At 40.3% G+C, this 26,813-nt stretch overlaps 2 protein-coding genes across 5 annotated transcripts in view; both read right to left on the bottom strand.

Moving 5' to 3' along the window:
• LOC310894392 (tRNA selenocysteine 1-associated protein 1-like) overlaps positions 1–3,994 on the bottom strand; it is a 7,694-nt gene extending 3,700 nt beyond the window's left edge. The window contains exons 1-3 of one of the 2 annotated variants that reach the window (XM_083824431.1): positions 3,648–3,994; positions 2,987–3,140; positions 1,127–1,249 (exon numbers count right to left, since the gene is read on the bottom strand). In XM_083824431.1, the coding sequence (XP_083680557.1) occupies positions 1,127–1,249; positions 2,987–3,140; positions 3,648–3,870 (500 nt within the window). In that variant the 5' untranslated portion in view covers positions 3,871–3,994. The remainder of the gene's footprint in view (positions 1–1,126; positions 1,250–2,986; positions 3,141–3,647) is intronic. The other variant, XM_083824432.1, reaches the window with a different exon arrangement.
• Positions 3,989–26,813, bottom strand: LOC310894377 (nuclear pore complex protein Nup153-like). 3 transcript variants are annotated; one of them, XM_083824395.1, is made up of 15 exons: positions 26,569–26,813; positions 23,920–24,133; positions 21,552–21,800; positions 20,209–20,348; positions 20,004–20,126; positions 17,859–17,969; positions 17,529–17,582; positions 14,566–14,724; positions 13,917–13,969; positions 11,109–11,235; positions 9,523–9,996; positions 8,179–8,271; positions 7,853–7,940; positions 7,394–7,515; positions 3,989–5,855 (listed from the first exon to the last, which is right to left on the bottom strand). In XM_083824395.1, the coding sequence occupies exons 1-15, from the start codon at positions 26,806–26,808 to the stop codon at positions 5,424–5,426; spliced, it is 2,679 nt and encodes an 892-aa protein (XP_083680521.1). In that variant the 5' UTR covers positions 26,809–26,813; the 3' UTR covers positions 3,989–5,423. The 3 variants fall into 3 exon arrangements, with proteins under 3 accessions (XP_083680521.1, XP_083680523.1, XP_083680522.1); XM_083824396.1 differs by lacking the exon at positions 7,853–7,940 and having other exon boundaries at positions 5,793–5,855; XM_083824397.1 differs by lacking the exons at positions 7,394–7,515; positions 7,853–7,940 and having other exon boundaries at positions 5,695–5,854.

The raw sequence follows: 26,813 nt of genomic DNA, 5'->3' as shown, positions 1-26,813 counted from the left end.
TGATGTGTATTTTAATACCTACATTTGTTTCAATACTGCAAAGCTACACAAGTTCTAATAAAGAGGTAATCCATTGTCTTGTTACTGTAGTAAACAAACAGAAGATACATCATCTTAGGTCTTCTGCTTCCAACTGCACTCTTCCTACATACAGTTGTGTAGGGAAGGAAAATCTGAAAATACTGTTGACGTTCTTCTGGATAGCCGAAGCAAGAAAACATGTTTGTGGCTTATTCTTGTTTTCAAAATAAAACGATATTAATTTAATCAAAAAATTTTGGCAAAGAAGTTTGGACAGTGCTCTCTTGGAGAAGAGCATTTCCATTCTAAAGCAGAAGGAGGCAACATTTGCAGAATTATGCTAGGTAAACAGAAACAGAAGTGTCATTTTTTACTATTTAACAGAACACACAAGCTAACCTCATGAACATACTGAAATTGTTTATATGAAGTCCTGTTTTGTCAGTATCCTGGATCAAAGTTCATCAAATTTGGTATCAATTCTTTAACCGTTCAGAGACCTGAATTGCCTTAAATAAGTGATAGAACTGAGCCGGTAGAGTAAGAAACCCTCTCAGGAAGTGCTAAGCTTTAAACTCCCCATTGCCCTAAGCTCATGAAAAGCAAAGAATAGCATTCTAAACCTGTTCTAGTAATAACGCCTTTGGCTTTCTCCCTGCGTTCCCATTTTTCGCCCCCACTTCTTTCCTGTCAACCCACTGTAAAACTAGTTATGTGCTTCTCTCAAACTAGAGGGAAAGCTCTAAGAACAAGAACTCCCTAGCATATAAAACCACTTGTTGTCCCTTCTACCTTATGCAGGCCCAAACCTGAAAATATTTACCAATGCATTCAGCTTTGCTACTGTTGAGAAACAAGGCTGGTTACAATGGCAGCTAAGCCCAAGTTGCGCTGTCTGGCTAGACTTAACAGTTGGATTCCCCCAGCCATCCTGAAGCAGGTTGATGAATCCAGGGAGTCAAAACATAGGACTTCTGCATTTCTGGTTTTGTAGACTGCATCCTGTGTACAGCCACTACAGCAAGGGCCACAGACTTTCCAAAGGCAGAGCTACAAGAATCTGATTATTTAGAATAACTGTATCAATGCACAACTCCTTGGTTACCTTTTAGAAATTCCTATGCTCAGCCGGATTCCTTTTCCCCCCAGACGTGGTGCGTTCTGGCAGTCTTGCAGTGCCCTCATCTGATCACCTTGCTCACCAAATCTGACATAGGCATACCCTCTACTATTTTCAAAAGGGAGAAAACCAATTCTAGTATGTATAACAGTTACAAAGCTAACGAATTCAGTTTCTGTCTTCTACAAAAAACAGAAGATAGCAGCTACTATAGCTTCTATTACTTAAGCAACCTCTCTGGCATGTGCACGTGCACAGAAAAGGCTTTCACCAAATTAAAACACTTGGGCCAGAAGCAAAAAGCTTATTCCTTGGTAGCATTAAGATGCAACTCACTGAGAGCCAGCAAAACAATACATTTTAAGTGCTCTCTGCGTAAGTAATCAGATTCCATATTTCTGCATATACAGCAGTTAATCAGTTAGCACTAACCCACTCCTTTTGGAGCTACAAACTTTATTGGTCGCAAACACCAAGAGCTGGCTGTAATTATCTGAACCAGTATTAACCGGTACCTCTGAACTCTTCAAACAAAAATATCTTTCAGGTGCTCTTAGAAGAACAACATCAATTGCCTGCAACAATTTGATGGCTTTGCTAAACGGAGCACTGAAAAGCACAGTGGTACAGTTTCTTTTGTAGCCTGTTCAGAAATTATAGCCCCGTGCCTACAGCTTCAAATCAGGCCAAGCTTACCAGCCCAACTCTTACAGCTTAAGTTCACTGCACTTGAATGCCTTCAAGACGTGCTTTTAGGAGCCATGGAGAAGAACCCTCTGGTAAGACCACCATTATAAAGTACTGAGTGTTGTTTTACACTTAAAATAGAACTATCTGTTACAGTCATTCATCAGCTTTCCCTAGGCTGCTGCTCTCTCACTACTGAATGTGATCCTGCTCTCAGTTTCCCACTAACTTTTTCCCCCAGCGTTTATGGCCTCTTTTCATCTATGACACTTTTAAGGGACTACACCGTGTTGAAAAATGCTGGTTAACATTTCCTTTTACACAAGGTGCCTCATCGAATTTTCCTGACTAAACCAAACCCCAGAACCTTAACTAGAAGAGGAAGCACACAAACACACACGCCTCCCTGGCCACCATATCTCCCCAAAACATATCTGTTCAGTAACAGACCAACTGTAAGAATACTGCGATTAAAATCAGTATAGCTCTATACACTGCTTTTGTTCGGGATTACTAGCTAATGTCCTTCCCCTTACCCCTTCTGGAATTAATACTGAATTCTGTACTCTAAAACGTGGTTCTTAAGTCATACAAATGACATTTAACAATCAGAATTTTTCCACACAGTGATCCTCAATAAAAACTTCAATCCTCTACTGCAGTCTTTCAACAAATTAAAGGAATACAAAACTGGCTAATAACTGTTCAGTGATTTTTGGACCTTTGTAGCACTAGAGTAACAGCAGTACACTCTGCAGCATAGTTGCAAGTACGTGGGAATAAGATACTCTCTCTCATCTCTTTTTTTCTCTGAAAAGTGTGAGGCCTCTATTTCACCCTACTAAAGATTTTACCACCAACTGTACTGCTAGCATTGAGACACTACAACTTCTGTGCTTGTATGAGATGCAGGACAGGTTCCTTAAGGTGTCGCAATTTTTTGTCTAAACCTAGTGTTGAGATCAAAAAAGGGATTGCTACTAATTGCGTACGTATCAATAACCAGGACAGAAGACATGCTGCATATAGGAATTAAACTTTTTCTAAAGCTCTAGTACATGAACATATCAAATCCCGCAGATTTTTTCTACTATGGTTTCAGAGGTCTTACTTGATGGACATAAGCGCACAAGTGAAGACAAAAGATACACTGTTTACCTGAAGTACTGGTTTGCAAGTACTGCTTCTCTTCTGTCCTTCCCAAAATAAACTGTGAGGCAGCTGCAGACTCTGCACCTGAACACTCTGAGTGAACACCCAATGTAAATGATGGCAAGGCAGCATTTTGTGGACGCAGCCGCAGCACCAAAACCTGCAGAAATAAGTGAATGTCAAGTCCGTAACCCACGGTGTATCTGCAGTACGTGAAGGTTTGAACTACATTCTAGTCCTGATCTTTCCAGTCAAAACTGTCTAAAAAACAACCCACCAAACAGTAAAACAAACAAGAAAACCCCATGCTTCCTCTCTACATAAAACTTTTCACAATTGTGTTTTCTGCCCACCACCTGGCTTTAAAAAGTATACGAACTTCTTTGATGTTTTTAGTCTGAACTCCAAATGAACAAAGTGTAGGGCATGTAAAGAACAAGCACGTCATTAATGAAAGCTTTTCTCTAAAAAGGATAAACTTATTCTTGGGGAAAAGTGTGGAAACAGATGTTATCTAGGCAATATTCCTACAGGAAAAACGAATAATTTTGCCACACCTCAAAGGAAAAAATAATTGTGCTTAACAGGTAAGAAAATAAAAAAAATCAGAGCAAACCAAAAAATAAATCACAGAATATGCATCCTCGTTTTAATCATTAAGTATTACCTTTGAGCTCTGCTTTGGTGCTTGGCTTTGCACTTTCACAGGCTACACACTTCGTGGCCTCTGCTTTGTTTTGAACCAAGCAGGTCTCCCAATCCCAGCTTCCTTCAGGCTTCTTGAGTTTGTCTAAATCCAGAAATTCTCCAGAAGGAGCAGAAAATGCAGATGCACTGCTACTGGTCACAGGTGTTGGACCCTCTGTGAGACAAACAAGACAGTTAACCATCCTGTTTGAACATGAACTATAAAATGAGCATTAACTTTTAAATTTGATTTGTCAAATCCCACAGAAATGTTCAAAACTACTCCGCAACTCCCCCCCCCGCCCCTGAAAAAAATAAAAGCCACCAAAAACCCACAAAGAAACAAACAAACAAACAAAAAAACCAGAGTGGAACTCAAAGCTTCCAAACAACACACAACTCTGTTCAGCACACAAGCTTCTGCTGCTGTTGACGACAGTGTAACCTCCATAAAGAGGCCTGACAGGTGCCTTTTAAAAAAAAGGTGCCTTTTAAGAGAGAAGCAGAAGATAACGCTTCTAATTCAAAACCGGAAAGACAAGAATGGGTCTTCCCTTCCACAGCACACGCAGAAAACTTTTATCCTAGTATTACTTGCATCGCTCTTCCTCTTGACAAGTGCAACGTAACCGTGCAATTCACTGCACCATGGTCACAGTAAACCCCTCATTTCCAAAATTCCTCCTTGCAATGGCAAGAGCCTCAGACAAAGATGCCGACTGACCGCTCAGAGGTTGGAAGTCCAAGAGAATCAACTCTGTCTGAAATCCATTATCTTACCTCATGAAATTTCAGTCTTACCGCACAGGATGATTACAAAAGCCCGGTCTAGTCCATCTTAATTTGTTTCTTCCACGATATATTTGCACAGGTGTTTTTCGATGTAATGGCATGTTAAATGACATTTAGAGTCAAAGTTAGAATTAGAATCGTATTTTAAAAACAATACAACCACGCTCAAAATCAATTACGGTCACACACAATGGGAAACAACCCAGTACTGCCCTGAAGAAGTTACCCAGCGGGTCACTCGCTTTCTTGAAGCCTACCACTGACCTTCATAGGCATCTCTCTGCTTTAGCTTAAGACTAGTTAAGACTACACTGTCTTGAAATCTGGCTTCACATCTCCCCTCAATTACATACAAACGGTGAGTAGAGGCATTTTGGACACATTCTGTAATTTTTTTTACTTATTTTTTGAAAGAGAAAAACGCAGTCATTTTTAACTCTTTCTATGGAGTTCTCATTTTCGCCAGTGAAAAATCACTATGTTGTTTTTAAATTAAGTCACTCACTTCAGCCATCTTCCCTCACCAGCTGCAAAGCCGGGGGTATCTGCATTGATCCAGCTCCGTACTAATACATTTCACAATCAGTTCAATTTATGCGACAGGCTGGAACCTGGGCTGAGACCTCTGAAGTGCCTGTAAACCAATCCTGCAGACAGCCGCTAACCCATCAACCGTACCTGGGAATCGTGTTGCTTAAAATATTCCATATATGCAACGTACTTTTATTCTGTACAAGATTCACAGAGGCTAGGATGGAAACAACAGGAAAAAAAGGACCATACCTGGTTTCTCAGACTGACAGGCTACACATTTGTTATCTTCCGTCTTATTTGGTACAAGGCATATTCCACAGTCCCAAGAGCCTTTCGCCTTCTTAAATTTGTCTCCAAAGCCCAGAGTGGCTGTTGTGTCAGTGCTGCTCGAGGAGGATGTCACTGTCACCGAGCTGTCTGTGACCACTGGTCATGTCAGAGCAGGCATTACTCCCGTTCCAGGTTTTGGTGTCTCACATGCTATACATTTTGTAGCTTCCGGTTTGTTTTGGACAAGACATGTATCGCAATCCCACGTTCCAGGTACTGTTTTGAATTTGTCTCCAAAGCCCAGCATCCCTGCTGGGGGCGCTGCTGGCTTTGAGGTGTCGCATTGACTTGAACTTACTGTCTGTTTCATACTCTCAACTGTTGACGCTTTAGTAGCTTGACAAGTTACACATTTGTCCTTTATGTCTTTGTTTTGCAGAAAAGGGTCACATGTATCAGATTGCCAGTACGATGCTTGTTTAGAAGTCTCTTTACCTGCAGAAAAAGTTGTTATTGCAGGCCTAGTGTAAACCACTGTGCTTGTTGTAGGTTGTGCAGACGTAGAAGAGCGTGTTTTCAACAATCCAAAGTCTAGGAAGCAAGAAAAAAAAGTCTTCCTGTTAGCGCAGCACCTCACTACATGTAACTAAGTGACTTTACTAGAGGGCAAAAATTTCAACTCAGGTGCCAATGGTTACAACTAGACATTCAGACCGAGCGCAACAGGAAGTCCCCAGAAATCTTATCTAAACGGATGAAATTTCATCTGCTGCACTGGGTCACAACAGAACATTTCGTTAAAGCTTCATTTAACTCTTTGTTTCCAAGCAAGCTTTAAATCAACATTTTCACTGGTCGATACAAGTACAAACAGACAGTAGCTGACTGAAATCTGACAGTCCAACGTGGAATGGAAATAATACAATTTGATTAAGACGCGATGCCCAATCGAATCAAATTTCTAAAGCTCCTCCTTCCGTAGCAGATGACTCAAATCTACTCCAGTAACTGTACAGAAGTTTGTACTCGGAGCAGCAATCCAAACGGTATTTTCCCACAGATGCTGAATATTAATTAAATAATAAAAACTCAAGACAATTGAACAACTGTCTAATTTTCTATAATCTTTTTCAAAATGCATCGGACACAGGACAACTCCTTATTTAAAAGGTGGCAATTTTAACAGAAAAGACAAGCTACTAATACAGAAAGACTAAAGGAAATGCATCTTAAACAGCAGCTCAAGTTGCTTGTAAATCTACCTTGAACATAGTTGTTTTGTGGTTTGTTTGTTGGGTTTTTTTTAGTCAAAAATGAAGTCTTTGAACAATGTGGATTTAGATTCTGCTTCTTTTAAACCGATAAAGAAAGTGAATGTCACTTCACTCAGAGGTCTTCCCTTAAACAAAATGCACAATGTATTTTCTCTCACTTAGCTCTTTCCAGTAGAGAAATGTGCTGCCTTCTTAACAAGTATGTAAGTTAGAAGAAGACTTTTGGGAAAAGATCAAATTCAATAAAGCCCTTTTTCTTAAAAGATATCTTTTCCACAGACACACTTTATGAAACTGTTGAAAACAATTGCAATTGCTTAAAAACAAAATTCAGAAAAGGGTTTTTAACGTAAAACACTCCACTTCTGTTTGCAGTTTAAATTTTAATCCACAGGAGCCATTGTAAGCTAAGGCCCAAAGATTCGCAGCTTTCGCCATGTATTTGGAACTGAAGCTCTTTCCTATTCTTTCTTCACCTGGGCTGAAGGTGGGACAGGAGTGTTGAGTTTTACAAACATTTCCTTTTCAATTCCACAAATTGTATTTACTTAAAATGAAACACCGATTATCTGGCTAATTCTCTTAGTACCTCATTTACAATTACATCCTAACACGTAAAGGAGATGCAACCCATCTGCTTTTCATCTTGCAGTTTTACTTCCAGCAACAAACACCACTTAGAATAGAAGGGGGCAGATGCACCCTAACAAACGCAGCGCTTAATGTAATGCTCTCCTACATTCATATTTATAGCAGATACTCTATTAACCATAAGTCGTGTGTTGGTTTTTTTTTTAATAAAAAATGCTAGCGTATTTTTTGCAGCATCTTTTTAAAAGGAGTTCATTATCTCTCCAGGATTTTTTAGAACGTCTAAGACGCTTCCTTCCTTTAATACGTGGGCAGTGGTGAAGGGACCACCAGCAAAATCTTTGACCTCCTCTTTCTGTGTGTTGATGTTGGTTGAGGTGGTGGTGTCTTTTGAAACAAAAGAAAACAAAACCAGCTTTCACAATGTGACCTAGTTAGAGCAGATTATACTCTTGTTAGAAACAAGAATTTCCAGCTTTCATGCTTCTCACATAAGAATCTTCACAAATTCTACTTACTTTGCAATGCTTTATGATTACAAGCAAAACAAAAAGCAACAAAACAAAAAAAAAAATATAAAAGCAGATCTGTCACCGGAAAAATACTGCAGAAGTCCAACACTGCCTGGAATTGCTAGCATGCGCAGACAGGAGAGATTGAAGATTTAATAAAGAAAAAAAGGAAAATCAGCACTTCAGATCTGAAGTGCTAAAGTTTCAGTTACCTAGGGTAAGAAAGGGCGTCACTGGAGTACCACTGGGTCCAGAAAGTTCTGCCGATTTTACAACGGGAACACTAAATGTAAACCCAATCTGCTATGAACAAGAGAGGTTTTTCAGATTCTCAAGCCACAGGAACTTCAATCGAATGCACACACAAAACCAAATCTGAAAGCTGCTCTTCACATTTGTAGCACGCATGCTGAATGACAAATTATAAGCCAGAAGCCTACATACTTTTCTCCATCAAGGCAGATTCTGCTTTAGTGTTCTGCAACAGCCTACTAAATGCCTAAGAAAAAAAGTCAAGCTCCTTTATTATTTTACTTACAGAAGACGTAGGTAGCACTTCTGCCTCAGTAGATTTCACAACTGGAGATGAAAACGCGAACTCAGGACTGCTAACAGTACTTGTTGGTTGTATCTGTATTTTCAAAAGAATTAAAGGTTTATATTTAAGAGCAACAACTACCTGAATTCACTACCCAACAGAAGTCCCGCAGTGACGTCGAAAAACCTGATGTTTGAGTTATTTTGCAGATAAAAGTAATAATAAAACACAGGGAAGTTTCCAAGTGGGTATAGGACAATATCTTCAAAACCAAATTCCAGAAACTGAGAGGAAAAGCTGGAGATGCCACTTAGGTCTAAATGCACGGAAAAGCAAGCCAGGAAGCTGAAGAATGGCAAACTCAGCCCAATGATACTCCAAGAACTTCAGCAAACACCTCAACATGTTAAAGCAGCTGTCTACTTCAAACCGTACAAAAAATATTTCAAGTACTCTGGAACAGATTAATGTTTATTTTATTGCAATAATATGCCAATTATTGCACCCTAGGCTCATCCTATGTGAGGCTTATATGACCACGTTACCTCTAATTTAATAACTTAAATAAAGTTGTGGTTTAACCATTGCAGGCAACTAAGCACCACACAGCCACTCGCTCACTCCCTCCAAATGGAACAGGGAAAAGAACCGGAAGTAAAGAAGTAAAGTTGTTAAATTTGAGGTAGCATTAATGACTCATCGCATGTAATGGCTACCTGGAAAGACAAATGCCATAACCCTGTACATACTCCCCACTCCTTCCCCTTCTTTCCCCCAGCATTTATTGCTGAGCACGATGCTAAATGGTGTGGAATATCCCTTCGGTCCTCTGGGCTCCGCTGTCCTGGCTGAGTGCCCTCCCAGCCTCTTGTGCATCCCCGACCTCCTCGCTGGCAGGGCAGTGTGAGAAACAGAAAAGGACTTGTCACTGTGTAAGCACTGCTCAGCAACAGCTAAAACACCAGTGCCTTACCAACACTGTTTTGCTCACAAATCTGCAACACAGCATCATCTAGCATCATCTACTACGAAGAAAATTAACTCTACCCCTGCCAAAACCACTATAAATAACGTGGCATAAAGTCCACACCCCCCTTCCCCCGCAGACTTCCACAGCATTTGAAGCAGTTATACAATCATGTTAAATGGGAGTTGGCAGGCTCTAAGACTGAGAGAAGCAGAATCAAAACATTTATGCCTTTTTCCCCAAACTGGCATACAACCCCAATTCATTCAGCTGCGTAGAAACTAATATTTGTTAGTTTCATGAGCACCACAGAAAAAGTCAACTCGCAATAAAGCAGTGTACTCATTGTAAACATTATTTATAGCATAAAGATTTACCTTGCCCGCCGCCGTCGCTGCTGCATCTGACATGCCTGCTGCCTCCGTTGAATTTGCCACGCTTGTCGTTGCCGCTGTTGACCTTGATATGTCCTTTGTCATCAGCAGATATGGCATGCCCGCCGCCATTATTGGATATGTCAAGCCTGAGGGCACTGTTGAACACGTTATGCCCGACGTCGCCGTTGTATATATCATGTCTTCCACCTCCTCCTCTGATAGATCTGTCAAGTCCTCCACCTCCGATGGATCTGTCATGCCCTCCACCTCTGATGGATCTGTCATGCCCTCCACCTCTGATGGATTTGCCATGCCCGTCGCAGCTGCTGGAGTTGCCGTGCTCATTGCTGCTGTTGAAACAGCGCTCGGTGACGCTGAGACAGCGCTACTACCAACGAAACTAGAATTGAACTGAGGCAGCGATGCAGCACTGATGGGTAGGGGTATGTTCGGTAGCACTGGTTCCTCCACTTCCTAAAGTTGCAAATTTTAATTTTTCTTATACAAGACATACTACTTTCTCACCCCATCGCACCCAATTTATTAACAAAATTAAATAGAACAAAAATCCATACAAATTAAGAGAAAGCAAGTTTCCAGAAGAAATCCCGATCTCCCCACCTCTGTCTACCACGTCATTTTAATTTATGGCAGGCCTGCTTCCACATTATACTCTATTCAACAGCTGTACAGCAAGAACACTGAAAGTTAACTCAGGCAGGGATGTAAGTTGGTACTACTGATATTCAGTGCATCCTGTAGCTTACATCTGTTTCACAGTTTTGATTTGAAAAGTTTATGGAACTGTTGATATTTGGACCATTATTTTATTTGCGTTACAGGAATAAACAACAGTGTTTACGATTTCTTTATATTGCATCATCCGGAAGTCCCATTTAATGATTTGAAACTTAAATTAACTTAAATACTTAATATTAACTTCATATTAATTAAATACTTAATGTTAACGTAAATACTTAAATTAACTTACAGGCAGCTTATATAACATCCAATAAAAGAAAAAATAATCTGAATATTCATGGTCATAGTTTTATGGAATAGATTTTTCCTATTAAAATGAGAAAAAAACTCTCTCACAATGAGTTTGGTGAGTATCAAAAACTGAGTCATCGTTAGCAGACATGCAGAATGCTCTCTTCTACTACTCTTTTTCACACTCTTGGCCTGTATCTTTCTGTATGACTTAAATATGAAACCAAAAATTAAGCTTTTTTTTCTTTTTATACTTGGCACTCGTTTCAAGTATCATTCCTGTAGAAAAACTATACAAACCTTCACCAAAACTTCTCTTCTTAGGACTCATTCATTCAATTGCTAACGAGAAATGTTATAGTTTGAAGAATCTCCAAGGTAAGAGAATTAAAAATTTCAAAATTACATAAGCAAAGTTCAGGTATTCAAACACAGGAAATCAATTGGAGCCTGCTCTGAAACCCACAAGAAAACAAAAACAATGCAAAAATAAAGCGGTATTGTTATAATTTACTATGATGCAATAAAACTGACACACTTAGCTAGTTACTTCAGTAAGCTCAGTGACAGCAATTAATTTAAGAGTCACTTACCTGTTCTTGTACAGCTCTTGATAAATAGTGTATTCCTCTTTCCCTTCTCATTTTGCCGCCTCCGCTACTCACTCCTGAAGACAGACCATTGGACGCAGCAGTACTGAATTTGTAGCTGGTCACATTGCTAGCACACGACAGTACAGAAGTTGGGGGAAACAAGAGAAAAAAAAATTACCAGCCAAATTTTTTTTTCAAGATATTAGAGCTGTTATTAGTCCTAGAATTGAAACCTGCTGATCAGAAAAAAACTAAAGCTGTCTCACAAGTTGCTAAACGCTGGTAAATACTTGATGTTCTAAACAGGAAAAACTTTATTAACAGCAGCAATGAAAAGGACATACATAAGTGCACCGTTCACATGGGAACAATGACTAAGCCAGAAGACCTGAAATAGAAGAGCTGATTTAGATTGTTATTTTCCAGTGCTTCCTTTAAATAGGACTGGTTCTCTGATTCTGCGATGCACGTGTATCTTTTGCAGGGATATAAAAGAACAGCTCACAAAAATACAGAAAGAGTGCACATATGCACACATACACATGGGAAACACTGCCAACAGCTCTGATAGAATAGGGACGCCTTAGACTTGTGTGGCAAGGTAATATGGCCTAAGCTTCAGAAGCAGCTCTGGCTTTCATGTGGCCATCAGCAGGAACAGCAGAGGTGTTTGGGTATGCCAACATTCCAGAAGTCTTTTCAGACATGAATACAGATCCCTTTTGTAAGGCATACAAAGGCGTTTTTCTGGTACTTAAAAAAGCCTAGCTCAAAACCAGAAAGATATCCTAATCCAAGAGCAAATGGGGAAAAAATAACCCAAACCAGAAGTGGAATAGGGAATAACTCTAACAAAAGTACTATGGCAAGAAAATGAAGTATGCCTGGAAAAACCGTGACATCAAAGCTTATCTTGCAGCCAATCAGTCAGTCAGTACAGAAGTGCATTAGATCGCACTGGAAGACACCAGGTCAAACTCCCACAATACTGAGGAGGAGAACTGGTCTAAACTTGTCAAATACTTGACAACAGCCTGCTTAGCACTGTAACTGCATAGAGGAAGACAGATCCCTAAGGCATATGCTCAGACTTTTCTCTAATCCGAACTGTCAATCCATTAGAATTCTGAAAAAAGTCTTACATCAAAATAGATCTTCATTCAGACAACTATCGCTTGCCCATAACAGCCCATATTCCTCTTTCTGTTAACACCTGTGAGCTTCAAGGGGGCAAAGACAGTTGTCAGCCTTCAAGCAAGTCTAATCTACAATTGGACTCAGGTTTAAAATATATACACATACACACACACACATAGATATATAGCATTGGTGGGCCAGAGATTTACTGAGTATTCCAACTCAACTGTCCAAAGGGACTCTTGCCAGCAGATCAGTGTGGTGCTCCTGCTCCAGAACATGGCACCCAACAGAGACCAGCATCACAAAAAACACTACCACCACTACCTACTCTACAAACAAAAGGTAGGGCACTGCAATAAACTTTGTGAACGAAATCAAAAGCAGTATGAGTTTGCTGTATCTCCTTCCTAAATGGAGAAGTAGAAAGGAGTTCTAACAGAGACAATTTAGAACAGTTTGAAAAAAACATAATTAAAACCCAGCACCTGATTGCACCTGTACCAGAACCTTAAAGCCAGTCGCTTCCACCCCTAAAAAGGTGGTTGTTGTGAAGTCCAACTTTTAGATGCCAAAACAAAGTGTTGAGTTCTTTCTGCAAGCCAAAGAATGCCCATGGTCACATAAGAATTGCTTGGCAGATGAGCATAGAGTCAACAAAATTCCCTGCTACTGTTCTTTGAAAAGAGCGACCCCCTAAAAACCGAGTGCAAAGTCTCTTAACTCAAGCATTATTACCCAAAACACCATTTTCCCAGAAGGAAAAGCCATCAATATTATCTGGAGGATAACTCATTTGACCTAAACCAAGAAAGCAGTATAACACAAAGCAGTCTCCTCAAGAAGAAATTCAATTAATTCTGCTGGATTTTTTTTATTTTAGAGATGAGTTAGCATTTGGCCTCAAATGATTCTAAAGAACACATGGTCTTCATGTGAACTCAAAGCAGACAATTAACTTCATCATGAAAGGAGTATTAAAAAAAAGAATAATAAATCATAAACCTTCCTCCATGTTTTTGCTTAAAAAATAAAGAAAAAAACACATCAATAAACATCCTCCTGAACTGTAACTCACTTCCCCTACTTCACCTTCTAAAGAATGCTTCAGAAAGAATCATCCCATTAGGACAGAGCTTTCAAACTGCAAGCAATTAAATAGCTAAAACTAATAGCTTTTCCCCTAGGGAACATTAGGAGGGACAAATTATTTTGTTATAAGTAAACTGAGTTATAAACCATGAAATATCTGTCAAAGCAAAATTTGTAACGCTACAGATTTAGTTAAACTACAAAATGAGCCATATTTCCTGTAGAAGGAAAAAATTAGGCCTTCAATAGCAAAGATCCTTTCTGTGGATACAGCATTATAACGTGCCTCGTTTCCCATCTTCATATCCTACTCAGAAGATAAACTTGGGATAAAAAGTGGTGTATCAGTAGTTTTATTCTTGCTCATCTTCCTTCCTTTCATAAAAACAACAATTTTCTCAAAGTTATATTGATCTTCAAACACAATCCAGACTTTGCAGCTGCCTCAAAATACAAAATTTTCATTGGATTTCCCATTCCTTTTACTGAGAACTGTCACCACCTTTCAGGTGCAGACCGTACTGAAAAAGGAGATTTCTTTCTTCCTTCAAGTAAGTTTTAAATTAATAGATGTCATACCTTTCAGATGGTTCTGCTCGCTGTTCTGCAGGCAAAGTCTTCTCTCTCATCCCCTGCAAGTTAAGTTTAGTTCAAGGGTTAGCTGAATATGTACAGAATACACAAAGTACCAACAACCACTTCATGTGGTTTTTTGTGGTTTTTATTTTATTTATTTATTTTTAATTTTATAGCACTGAATACACCTCACCTACTTAACGTTGTTCCCTAATTCAGCATTGTGGGTACAGTTCAGTTAAATTTTGGGGCTAAAGTAAGCATCACTGCTTCACTCAGCATTGAGGACAAACTGATAGAACACTAAATCAAATTTGTCAAATCCTCCAACAAAGAAAGTAATTACTTTAAACAAAATGACAAAAATTGTGTGTGTGGGGGGGAGAGTTTTCATCAAAACTTGTGTTTACCAACCCCGTAAAAGGGACATACTTTTCTGTTTTCTATCATTTATCAACAAGAAAAAAAAAAATACTCTACCCCCCTAAAAACTAAGCAGTTGCTGCTATTTCACAATGGTTCCCACTGCCTTAAAGCTCGCCTCAAACATACTATCAGTACTTTTTGCAAAGATAGGATAACAATTGGTTTGAGAAACATTCCAAGACTGGAAAAAAAAAACAGGCACATAAGGACTCAAAAATGTACTCACTTGGAACTTTGTGTCTACTCTCTGGCAAATTTTGCTGGACTGAGTAGTTGAAGTCGGTGATGGTTCAGAATACCGCGTATAACGCATCGGTTGACGGTTTACCGTTGGTGTCACAAGTCTCTTAACAGGTGGAGGCTGGAATGCATTCTGGGATTCCAGCTTTGAAAGGGAAACAGCAATCAATTTATCCTTACGTCCACCCAAATTAATTCCAATATTTATTGATGAAAACAAATTACAGAACTATAAACCTCCCCCCATCGGTCTTGGCACTCAGTGAACGCAATTTGAAAATTCTAAAGACCGTTCAACTTGTAGAGGGAAATCACCAGAAAACCAGTAACGAAATCCATAAAGCTATATATAAGTAGCCAAAGTCTGACTGAATTCCATTTCAAAATTTGGCAGTTAGCTTCATAGACAAAATAATTCATGCTACCATAATTAAAATAACCCATGTTCCTAGAATATGCTCCTATCTTTTCCTCTGCCCACACTGTGATTTTTTTTTTTAGTAGCTTAATTCATTAATTTAACATTCGAAGTGTTAAGCAACTAATTATACAGGCTTCTGGGCTTCACATTCCCTACATTTTCCCCCTTCAAAGTTACACAAATAATAGAACACACTCAAAAAAAAAACAACTTGTCAGTCTTACAATAATCTCATTCATTAAAATATGATCCAATGCTTTACATGTGCATTAGATGCACTTCAAGTAGTGGGTTTGACTTCCCTTTTCAAAGCGTTTTCACAGACCAGAGTTAATTTTTAACACAGACCACTGCGTGTTCTGCAAAACTGACTTAACTGAACTGTCAGACAGAAAACAAACCCTAAAGGCTACAAGATTTACCGATGGCTCCGCCTGCGGTCTTAAGGATCAGAAAATACAGTCTTAGGAAGCATGCTATTGTTCAAATCAATACCAACAGGAAATTTTTGTTTACGCTGCAGCTTTAATTTCACAGTATCTCCCAGCTCTTAGTAATAGGATTCACACTATCTCTAAAGTATATAAAAATGCGTCTTTCTAAAAAATACTACATTCAGTTTGAAACCTTGAATAAGACATGTTTTATGTAAGTTCACAAATCTACTTCGAGTGAACGACGGTTCATTGCTGGTTTTAAAGGTAAAAAAGAAAAATATTAATTCCCCCAGTTAGGCATTTAATACACCAAGAGCTATTCTGCCTGGTACAGTTCCTTGAAATAAGAAAAATACCACATCACTGCTACCCACTGCAGAAGTTTAGCCCGAGTGCACAAGTGTTCCGTCAACCGCATGTTCACTTTAGCAGGAAAACACACGATCGTCTCCTCAGCAAATAATTGCTTCTCATCACGGGCTACCCTTCTCCCGCCACCATTATGAATTCTAGTATTATGAATAGACAATCTATCTCCTTTCACCCACTGACAGCTGCGTGCAACATTCATTTAGTGGCTGACAATTTCAGGCTCTCTGTTGCAAATCTGGCAGATCTTTCTTAATGCCTTATCACAGGTGTATTGCTATAATATAACTGAGAATTCACACCAGATTTGGTTTTAGTTATTTGGATAATATTTATGATATACTTCACTTCTCCATGCCCTTGTAATTTGGCAGATGGTGAAAAGATGGTCCAGGAAATCTGAGATGTTTGTAAACTCTGAAGTGATTGTAAACTTAATTATACATCCATCCAATCAAGGAATTAGCACAGAAACTTCTTGAGACACTGTCCCTTTGCTCATTAGAACAGAAGATGAAAAGTTTGCACATCTTGTTATTTCCTTCAGTCACCTGATCTTCAAGTGGTCATTTAAGGGTTTTGCAATTTAATAAGCCCAAGGATACCCCTAACTAAAGTCGTCAAAAAAAGATGACTAGTTTTCATTTTTTAAAGAAAATGAAAGGAAATCATGCTTTACCACAGCATTATCACCAGTTCTGTGCTACCTCCAAATAGGAATTTAGGAGCGTTAAGATTTATAGCGTCGGAAAAGAAAAAGAAAAAAAAAAACCTCTACCCCCCTAAAAACTAAGCAGTTGCTGCTACATTCATTTTAGAACTTTACCAAATGGAGATTGTGCTGGCTAAACAATACAGAGATTGAAAGAGTTAAAAGCAATAAGCAACCAGTATTACTGTCCACTTTGATTTCCAGCCTAAGAAGCCCATACACTTAACAAGTGGTCATTTGTACACTCAGACTGATACTGGAAACACAGATGTTTTCGCAGAAAGAGATGCCCATTTAATTTTATGGAAAATTTATCAGACTCCAACGATGGTTCATCGCTGGTTTTAAAGGTAAAAATGAAAAATATTAATTCCCCCAGTTAGGCATTTAATACACCAAGAGCTATTGTGCCTGGTACAGTTTTGCAATTTAATGATACCCCTAACTAAAGTCATCAAAAAAAGATGACTAGTTTTCATTTTTTAAAGAAAATGAAAGGAAATCATGCTTTACCACAGCATTATCACCAGTTCTGTGCTACATCCAAATAGGAATTTAGGAGCGTAAGATTTATAGCGTCGGAAATTAACAATTTTCCTCCTCTTTACTTTGAATGGTGATAAAAAGCACAAAAACTAGTTTTCTGTGCCCGAATGAACACGGAATTCTGTACAAAGTCTATATGACCACTCAATCAGTATTTTTCTATTTGTGATCATTTCTTCAAGAGAAAACTTGCCTCAACAGGAATTTTAATATGCAGCTTCACCCCGAGTTGGGGGACAAGATAAAACGACTTGGTGTGTTCTAGAGTTGTTGCTCTCAACTTACAAAGATAACATAATTCTTAACCTGAGTAATCTTCACAACCCATCATCTATTGTGGATACATGCCAATATTAACTTGATTTGATGTCTATGTTGTCACTGAGGTTTGAGAAAATTTTTCTAATAGTGATAAAGCATTGAAAAAGTTATCTACCTCAGCTTAAGACATTATTGGTTCTTACCTTTCTTCGTTTGGACTGGAAGTCAGTAATATCCGGTTTATCTATGTCCGGAGGCTAAGGGAAAAAAAAAAGCATAACTATTAGAGGGCAATTTTTTTTTCCTGAGAGAGAGGGTTCCCTGCAACAAAAATATGGGGGTTCACGGTCAACTTACACAACACAGCGGCAAAACAGATGCCATTCTTTTAGCATCCTGTTGAAAAAACAGCGCAATAAATTAAACCTGCCACAACGTAAGGAAGAATAGTTTTATCTTTATCCTTTGATGGCACATTTACTAAGTTTTATAAACACATGAAGCAAAAACAGATTAAAAGAAGTGCTATTTACCAACAAAGGGCTTGACAGCTTCTCCATTGCCTCCAAGATGCGCCGTGCTGAGGTACTTAAGGTAGCGCGGGACCGCACAGTTTCTTGTCTAGCTTTCGCTCTCCTTTGTGCCTGAAAAATTAGCATTTTAAGTGTTACAATGGTCAATTCTGAGCTAAAGAGGCATGTATTTTACGTCCCAAGGCTACACTGATGATACAATCAATATATTCTGATGACAGAGAAAAATGCAGTCACTGGGAGTTTAAGCCATAAAGAAGAGAATACATTCGGAGTTTAATGAAGTTTACCTTGGGCCTCAGTGCATCTTGCACGTGCTTGTTGCACGAGCAATAAAAGAACTCCGTACTTGTAAAAGGTCAAGACGGATGATGCTAGGACTGCTAAGGCCTCCGAAGCAGTAATCAGGGAAACAGAACTCAAGAAAAGGCTTGTGGTACAGAAAGCATTTTCAGTAACAACACAGACCTCAGAGTTTCACGATGGTCTAAGTGTACCATCTTAAAATCAGTGTATACAATCATAACCAGGAACTAGTTTTACTTCTCTCTTGCTTCCTCCCTTCCCCCAAGATTAAAGTTGGCTGCAAATCTTTGTCTTAAAAGATAAAGATCTGATTTAAACTGTAACAGATCTAAACATTACACTGAAAAAGTAAACTGTTTATTTGCACCACCCAACTTCAAATATCAGTCAAAAACTTCCTTTGGTGTGACTTTTTTTCTTCCCAGGTTAAACCCCTCAAATAACCACACTGTGCTTATCACACGATGTGAAGACAGGAAGCAGACCACGCAGCATAGAAAAACACAAGTGAGACTCACAGAACCACAGAATGGTTAAGGTTGGAAGTGACCTCTAGAGATCGCCTGGTCTACCCCCCCGCTCAAGCAGGGCCACCCCGAGCAGGTTGCCCAGGACCATGTCAAGTCAGCTCTTGAAGACCTCCAAAGAGGGAGACTCCACAGCCTCTCCGGGCAACCCGTGCCAGGGCTCCATCACCCGCACAGTGCAAAAGCATTTCCTGATGCTCAGACAGAGCCTCACGTTTCAGTTTGTGCCTGTTGCCTCTTGACCTGGCACTGGGCACTGCTGAAAACACAATGGCTCTCTATGCTCTTTGCACCATCCATTCAGGTATTTATATACACCAATAAGATCCCCCCAAACCTCCTCTCCTCCATGCTAAACGGGCCCAGCAGTCTCTGCCTCTCCTCAGAGGAGAGGTGCTCCCAGTCCCTTGATCATCTTGGTGGCCCTTCGCTGGACTCTCTAGTACCTTGCTGTCATTCACAGCAAGCAGCAAGAAGCAAGCTACTCTCTCCTTTAAAAGCCTAGTATTTTGGTTCCTCTTTTTACCATAATGCAGTAATATTGTAAAAAACAAAAATAGCCGACCAAAGAGGGTTCCCAGCTTTGCACCACAAGGTTTCAAGGTTTCCCGTAAGTGAGGTACTTGTACTGCCCTTTTTCCGTTGCACAAATGGACTGTCAGAACAGAGCCAGCAAACCCGCGTTTTCATTTTCTTAAAATTCCTTTTGATTTATCGATAAAAGTCACTTTCATTTAAATACATTCCTACCAAACCTGATTTGACTTTCCTTTTCGATTCAGCTCTAGCTAATCAGAGTTGTCAGCAGTTTTTATTTGCTATTTCCAAGAACTCTTGGGGGCAAATGAAATGGACTGTCAGAACAGAGCCAGCAAACCCGCGTTTTCATTTTCTTAAAATTCCTTTTGATTTATCGATAAAAGTCACTTTCATTTAAATACATTCCTACCAAACCTGATTTGACTTTCCTTTTCGATTCAGCTCTAGCTAATCAGAGTTGTCAGCAGTTTTTATTTGCTATTTCCAAGAACACTTGGGGGCAAATAACTCTCTCCAAGAACTATATGAATCGTTCAAAACAGAAAGCATGTTACTGCTTATCTTGAGACTGCATTTAGTCCTGCATGCCTCTGTGTACCAGAAGAACAAAGGATCAGCAAAGTTGATTTTAGATATTTTCAAAGACTGCAGGTTTATACAACATATCCATAGCATGAATGTAGGCATGCTTGGAAAAGAAGATCCACAGATAAATATTAGCCAGGTTTGACTACTACATTTGACTACTAATACTACACTACTTTTGTCATACCCGATAAGGTTCCGTTCTTTGCTGCCTTGATCTTACAGCTGCACCACCATAGGCCGTCTTTCCGGGGTAAAATGGAGAAAACCCAAGCTGGTTTTGCTTAAAAACAGATGTGCTTCCACGTGCCTACGGAAACACAGTACGATAGGTGGATAGAAAAACAGGTACACATTCAAACTGATTAAAAGAAATACTGTGCAGTACTTACAGGACACAGTCCTCCAAAAGCAGATAAACCGAATGCAGGTTTCTTAGAGCTAGCTGCAGAATGCTGCGAGAGGGAATGAGTTCTTTCAGCTCCTGCGGGCCAGAGCAGTGATGATGAAGTATTTTTTAAAACTGCAACATCTGCCAAAATGACGTATGCTAGATGTAAATGCCTCTCGTACGTACAGAACTTTAACAATAAAGATCACACTAATTCAAGTTCTTCAATACAGAAAAATAAGCATGACTTCAGCTTCCTTAAATAGATCAACTTCACGTACAGACTGAAAACCAAGTATCACCTACAAACTTGAAAACTGTTCACAGAGCTGCAAGTAGTTTTCAGCAATCTTACCAAGTTAATACTGTGCTTCCAATGCAGATATTTTTTTCCTTCAGGCTAAGATAAAAGAGGACCGCATAAACATCAGTGCATTTGTACGGACAAAGCTTTTTTCTGTGTTGGTAAAAGGCTGGAGGCCAGCACAGATCATAATCGCACAGGTTTTAAACCTGGAAGATTCCCCAAAGGCTGCTCTAAGAGTTAACGATCTTCTGCCCATGTATGTTTTACGAAGACACACCAGAAAGTTCTAGTGCACTCAGGTTATATTGCTAAAGCCCAGCAACTCTACTCTCAGCTGTACAAAAGTTCTCTGGAAAACCTGCTGAGCACACGTCAGTCCCTGTCTATATGGGGGACTAGAAAAAGCTGCAAACCTGCTGTTCGCCCTTTCAGCGAGAAGACCTACGTACCAACCTACATCGACACGATGCTTATTTTTTATTTTAAAATGGTGTGCTTTCCTCAATGAATTTGGCAAAAGACATGAAAGTATTGACAGCTGAAGCCTTCTACCAAGAAAGGTCAAAAAACAGCCTATAGCTTATGTCAGAGTAGTTTCTTTATCTTCTCTTGCTGAAACACAGGAAAACATCTCGTGTTCCTATTTGTCACCTGCACTTATTCACATTTAACCAGCTGTCTGTTAGATATTCTGAGTCACTCTTCCTTCTAGACAATCAGCCTAGTTGTCAAGCTACGGCAAGTCAGCCTGATTTCCTACCGTCCCAGTTCAAAATTTACATATAACCTAGCTGAATGTGTATATTTCAGCACTGACTCTTTCTAACATCAGGGTATCATAAACGTATTCCAAAGCACGCTTCTATTAAAAAGGTGATAGGATTATATACTTCTAAAACACTAAAAATTCAATTTAATTCTCGCATCCAAAGTTGACATTCACCTATTTTATTTACTAAGGTGATGTGGAATATTAAAGAACGCAAGGTACTTCACATTAAAAAAAAAGTCAATTAAACAGAGAACACAAAAATCACCTTCATCAAATGCTCTAGAGGAGGAATCACTGGTTGTTGAGATGTTATCATCGTCTTGTTGAGAGGTAGAATCTTCTATTTCTTTTATGAAGGACAGCCTAGGACTGCCAATGCCAAATATAGAAGATGTCGAGGGCTGACAAGGTGGGACAGGAGAATCCAGCATGGTGTAACTCAGACGGCTCCGATGAAGAGAGGGCCTTGTTAACACAACTGGGAAGTTCAGTGCTGATCTACTTGTGGATGGTTCTAGACAAGAACAGGGAGATAATTAGCTTTGCTATAGACAAGCTCACAGAAGCCAAAACCTGTTTCCTATCGACAGCCATGCTATTGCCAAGTTCTAAGCGCAAAAAGAGAGAAGCCAAATTTAACTTCTTCCTCACCCAGATACGGTTGCATCTAACTGTCTGGCTACAACAACAACACTGCTTGCGATACACAGCATTAATGTTGCATCCAGAAGTAGTTAACTATGAGGTTTTACAACACCACATTCTGACCCCGTGCTCAAATGCTCTAACGCTGACTTGGCCGTTCACTAAATCAAACATATATACTCCTTCTCCCATGTACAGCTTGCAATAAGCTTTACAAAATTTGAGATTACACGGTAAATTACAGATAACACTGCAGCTTCCATAATATTGGAACAAAGGTTATATTAATCTGAATACACAACATGAAAATGAACGTTTGCAGTACTTTTTTCCCAAGTTCTTCCATATCAGCTCACGTTAGAGGCAAAACATCATCTCCTACCCATTAACTATTGGGATTTTGACCCAAGGGACAAGGATGTTGACCCAAGTAACCAGATGAGCATTTTTCCCTCTTGAAGCAAAGGGTCTGCAAACAATGCCAGTGGCCTGGAATAGGTGGCCTTGAAGTCTATCTTGCTAAATGAATGGAACTATTCATGGGTATTTTGCCTGATGAAAGCCTACTGTCTCTCCCAGGAATCTGGGCAATTCAAATGACTTTGAGCCACTATCCTCTTGATACTTGAACTGAAGCTTAAACTAGTTAGTTCAATCTTCATAACCACTGCAGTACCACTAATTAGCTCTCCAAACCATGAGCAGATTTTTAGGACAGCACCGTTTGAGATACAGAAAGGTATTCAGGCGGAAGGCCACCCAATATAGGCTCCAGCACACTGATACCTCAGAACTGAAGAAACACATTGGTTTCAAAATGTAGTAATAATTAAAAAAAAAAATCTTATTCTTAAGCATAGTAAGTAACACCCACGGACAGCAACATAAGCTGCAAAAGGTTCCAGGGTGTCCACCTGCTCCTGATCTCCTGGAGTTAGCAAGCTTGCAGTGCAGCTGTTCTTACTGAAAGCTCCTTTCACGCAGTTACATAGGAAAGCCAACATGTGTTCCTCAGTCACGAAGACCTTCTCTATTCTTTTCTCCAAACTCATTCCCAAGCTACAGCTACACAGAAAGCCATCAATCTCCTTGTTTACAATTAGATGAGATTGGAGGCAAAGATATTTCCTCCTTATTTTTTGATTCTGCCAACAACAGAAGCAACTGACTTTCCACATTATCTATGGTTACCTACGCACGCTCAGACAAAACTTCTTTACTTATTAAAAGCTGACTTCCCCAAAACAGCTAATTTAAGAGAAACTCAAATAAGAATAGATGCAAATTTATACAACAGGACTACAGGAACAGTGAGAGGCACTGGATATAAGACAAATTAATCTTTCATGAGGTAAAGGACTTGCAAACCTCGTTGCCAACGGTCAAATACCTTTTCAAAGACACCCCCTCCCCCCGCGTAGACCTTAAAGTTATTGAATATTTTAAGGATAATAATCTCATAAACCACGTCCGTGCACAAGTTCCCCAGTTCACCATCAAGTTAACGAGGAACTTTACTAAATTGATCAAAGCCCAAAACAAAAAAAAACAAAACAAAACAAACAAAGTCGGGACACGAGACGGAATTTTCCTCTGCCATTCTAGCATCTAGTCTTTTGTTTCGAAGACTGCAAAACAAATTAATTTTTTTAATTGCCTTAGGCAATTAGACAGATTTTCATTCCATATCTTTTAAAAGATGGAAAATGCAACCCAGCACACTTGCAAATGACTTATTTTCAGCATTTAGCACCTGGCTAATAGAGTACCTAAAGTTAACTGATGCCTTCCAAGAGCATAAGATGTATGCTTCGTAACTGTGTATACAGTTTAAAGCTAAGACGGTTTCACAAACAGTTTTGACTTTTTTTGGTTTTTTTTCATTCTGTCAAAACCCTCATTCCAATTTCCTTTTGAAATTCAGATTCAAAACTAGAAATCTGTGAATAAATACAGATGGCCAGAATTCCAAATGATTTTTCACATACCTCGTCTACTAATTCTTGCTGGTTCAGGCGTGAATCTCTCATCGATTATGGTATCTTCATCTGCATAATCGAGGTGATAGTTTACCGGAGTCTCCTCCTGGTTTGCAGATTCATTTCTGTCTACACACTCCTCCTCACGCTTATTGAAATACTTCTGCAGCCAGGCCGGTACAATATTTTTCACCGTTTCTGTCATTCTGCTAATTATTCCCTGCTTGAAAGAAAAAACACTTGTTTAATTACAGAAACACAGTCAACAGCATATGCTGGGATACCACCTTCCACGGACCTTGAAGACAGATATTATACAGCAAATATTCAGAAGACGACGACGAGGTTGATCCCTGGCATAGGATCGCTACACTTCTGGTAAACCTAAAATTCACCTAAGATTGATTTACAACTACCTATCACTTTCTGCACTTCCAAGTGACCTTGGCAAGGTTCAAAGTTCTGAAACCTCTGCCAAAATTCACCAGCAGGTCGTCAATCTGCAAGGCTATCAGGAAACTCTACGCCTGAACAGCTCCTGACCTACAGACTTGTTCCAGGACTCTTCCTCTTCGCACCCTCACGTGAAAACCAACTAAACCAGAAGTTCAGCAATTATCTACTGCGACAGTCAGGACCATACTACCCATTAAAATCAGTGAATCTAAATATTTTCAATTTTAGTAATGCTGAATTGCAGTGACTATACGCACAAAAAACAGTTCTGCTCTCAACAGTCAGGCTAACCCAGAAGATGTCCTGGAAGAAACACAGCTATAGCTATAGCACCAGCACCTCCTCTTGCAAGAGCCTTCTAAAGCTGTTGCTGTATTTTGTAGAAGACTGACTCTGCGGCATACATCGGGTACGATCGGAGAATTCCCACCTGACCGAAAGCCCCAGGAACTACGGTTAAATAAAAGATACATTAATATAAATGAATATAATTAATAATAAAAATTAATAATAAAAATTAATATCCAGAAAGCAGACAATCATTAGCTAGGCATCCTGCTAATCATCCCTCCTGCAGGTAGGGGGAAAAAAAAAGTAAATTAGATCCAGGACTAGTTCCCAGGAACTTTGAAGCTGCTAACTATACTGTCTACAGTGCCCAGGCACCTTCAGAGCTTAATGGTAAGAGACAGAGGGTTTGGTGGGCTGTAATTACGATCACAAGCACACAAAACACATCTATTTAAGTATTTCTAAGAATCGACTTATCGACTAAAGTTGTAGGGGGAAGGATGAGAAAAACAGCGGGGTAGGGATCAGAACCAGAGGTATAACCTCACAAAATCGCATCGGTCGCTTTCGTGCCTCCCCAACTGCATCACTGAGAGACAATTAACATTAAGCCACAGAACCTTCTGCAGAGTGGACATGATATTGAAAATAAACTGAAATTAATTGACAAATGCTCTAAGCAAGCTATCTGCTCAAAGCTCGTCCTTTTACGTTATGAACATTTGCACGATTCGTCTGGTTACAAAGCTAACTGCTATAATAAATGCACACATGTAACACCTATCAGTTTGTCTATTTATCAAATCATTAAAATTCTTCCCTGATAAGTTACTGTTAATTTGATCTGCGCTGGATGTGCAGCAGCCATTCTCTGTGCAGAATCCCCCAGATATCCCCACGCACGTGTTTGCTCTGGCACACTCTTTAAATAAACCTACTGGAAAACACGCAGAGATAACAGACAATGGAAAAGTTAGAAAACCATCTCCACTGATTATTTTTAATCCACGTGTAAGGTTTATCAGTTAGCTACACGGTGTCGGCACACGCAAGCTATGGCACTTTCAACATTAATGCACTGTTCAAGCCAGAGGTTTCAACGGTTGCTCTGTAAGCGTGGGGAATGTTTGCATTGCCCTTCCAGGCCAGCTTTAGATGGACAAGATTGATTGTCAATATATGGTATAAGGGACTTGGCATTTCTGCAAGTGATAAAAACCTAATTGAGCAGCTATCCATGCGTAGCGCTCCCTTGGTTTTGCATATGATAATCAATCCCCTCAGCTACGTTGCTCATTTCATAGCGGAGAGGTTTTGGCTGAACAAACATGTGCAGAGGGCATCTCCAGAGCATCTCTCTGGGCGTCCTGACATTTCTTAGCAAAGAGCTGCTGGGAGGGATCTCGGCGCGTCCCCCCTCCAGCACGGGGATTTTCACACCCCGAATTGACGGACCGCTTTCACCGTCAACCTGCTGTACCCTACAGCACAAACGAGAAGCAAAGCCTGGCAGGTAACGTTCAGAGAATTGATGATGGGCTGAGGAGGGGTGCAGGGAGCGGGGAAAGCCCTGGGGGTGGCACTGGGGGTCCTGAGGGCAGCGGGCTGGGGGTGAAGGGGAGGGGGAGGAGGGGGGTAATGGGCTGGGTAGAGGGGTAAGGGGGTAAGTAAGGGGCTGAGGGGATAACTGAGGGGGTTAGGAAGGGGCTGAGGGGGTAACTAAGGGGGTAACTAAGCCGTTGAGGGGGTAACTAAGGGGGTAACTAAGCGGTCGAGGGGGTAACTAAGGGGGTAAGGAGGTGGGTAGGGGGTAACTAAGGGGATAAAGGGGCGGGTAAGGTAAGGGGGTAAGTAAGGGGGTAACTGGTGGGCTGAGGGGGAAGGGCCCGCTGTGGGGGGGCCGCTCCTCACCCGCTTGCTCCTGGCACAGGGGGGCTTCGCGGCGCCCAAACGGTGGCGCCGCCTCTTCACCTTGCCGCCGGCCGCTCCTCCTCCTCCTCCTCCTCCTCCTCCTCCTCCTCCTCCTCCTGCTCCTCCTCCTCCTGATCGGGCTCCTGGGCTGCCGCCCGGCGCCCCGCCGCCACCGGCCCTGCCACCGCCGGCCATGCCGCTGCCGGTCGCGCCGCTACCGGTCGCGCCGCCCGAGGCCATACCGC

The sequence above is a fragment of the Anser anser genome (genome assembly GCF_964211835.1).
Source record: "Anser anser genome assembly, chromosome: 2".
Taxonomy (NCBI): Eukaryota; Metazoa; Chordata; class Aves; order Anseriformes; family Anatidae; genus Anser; species Anser anser.
This window is presented reverse-complemented; position numbering and strand designations above follow the sequence as displayed.

Bases quoted from the DNA above. Each gene is read 5' to 3' on its own strand.
- LOC310894377 (XM_083824395.1), bottom strand. From the start codon at position 26,808: ATGGCCTCGGGCGGCGCGACCGGTAGCGGCGCGACCGGCAGCGGCATG. The intron at 21,801-23,919 runs GTATGTGAAAAA...GTTCTTGTCTAG, and splicing joins AGCAAGAATTAGTAGACGAG to AACCATCCACAAGTAGATCA. The intron at 17,583-17,858 runs GTAAATAGCACT...TTTTTCCCTTAG, and splicing joins AGCTGTCAAGCCCTTTGTTG to CCTCCGGACATAGATAAACC.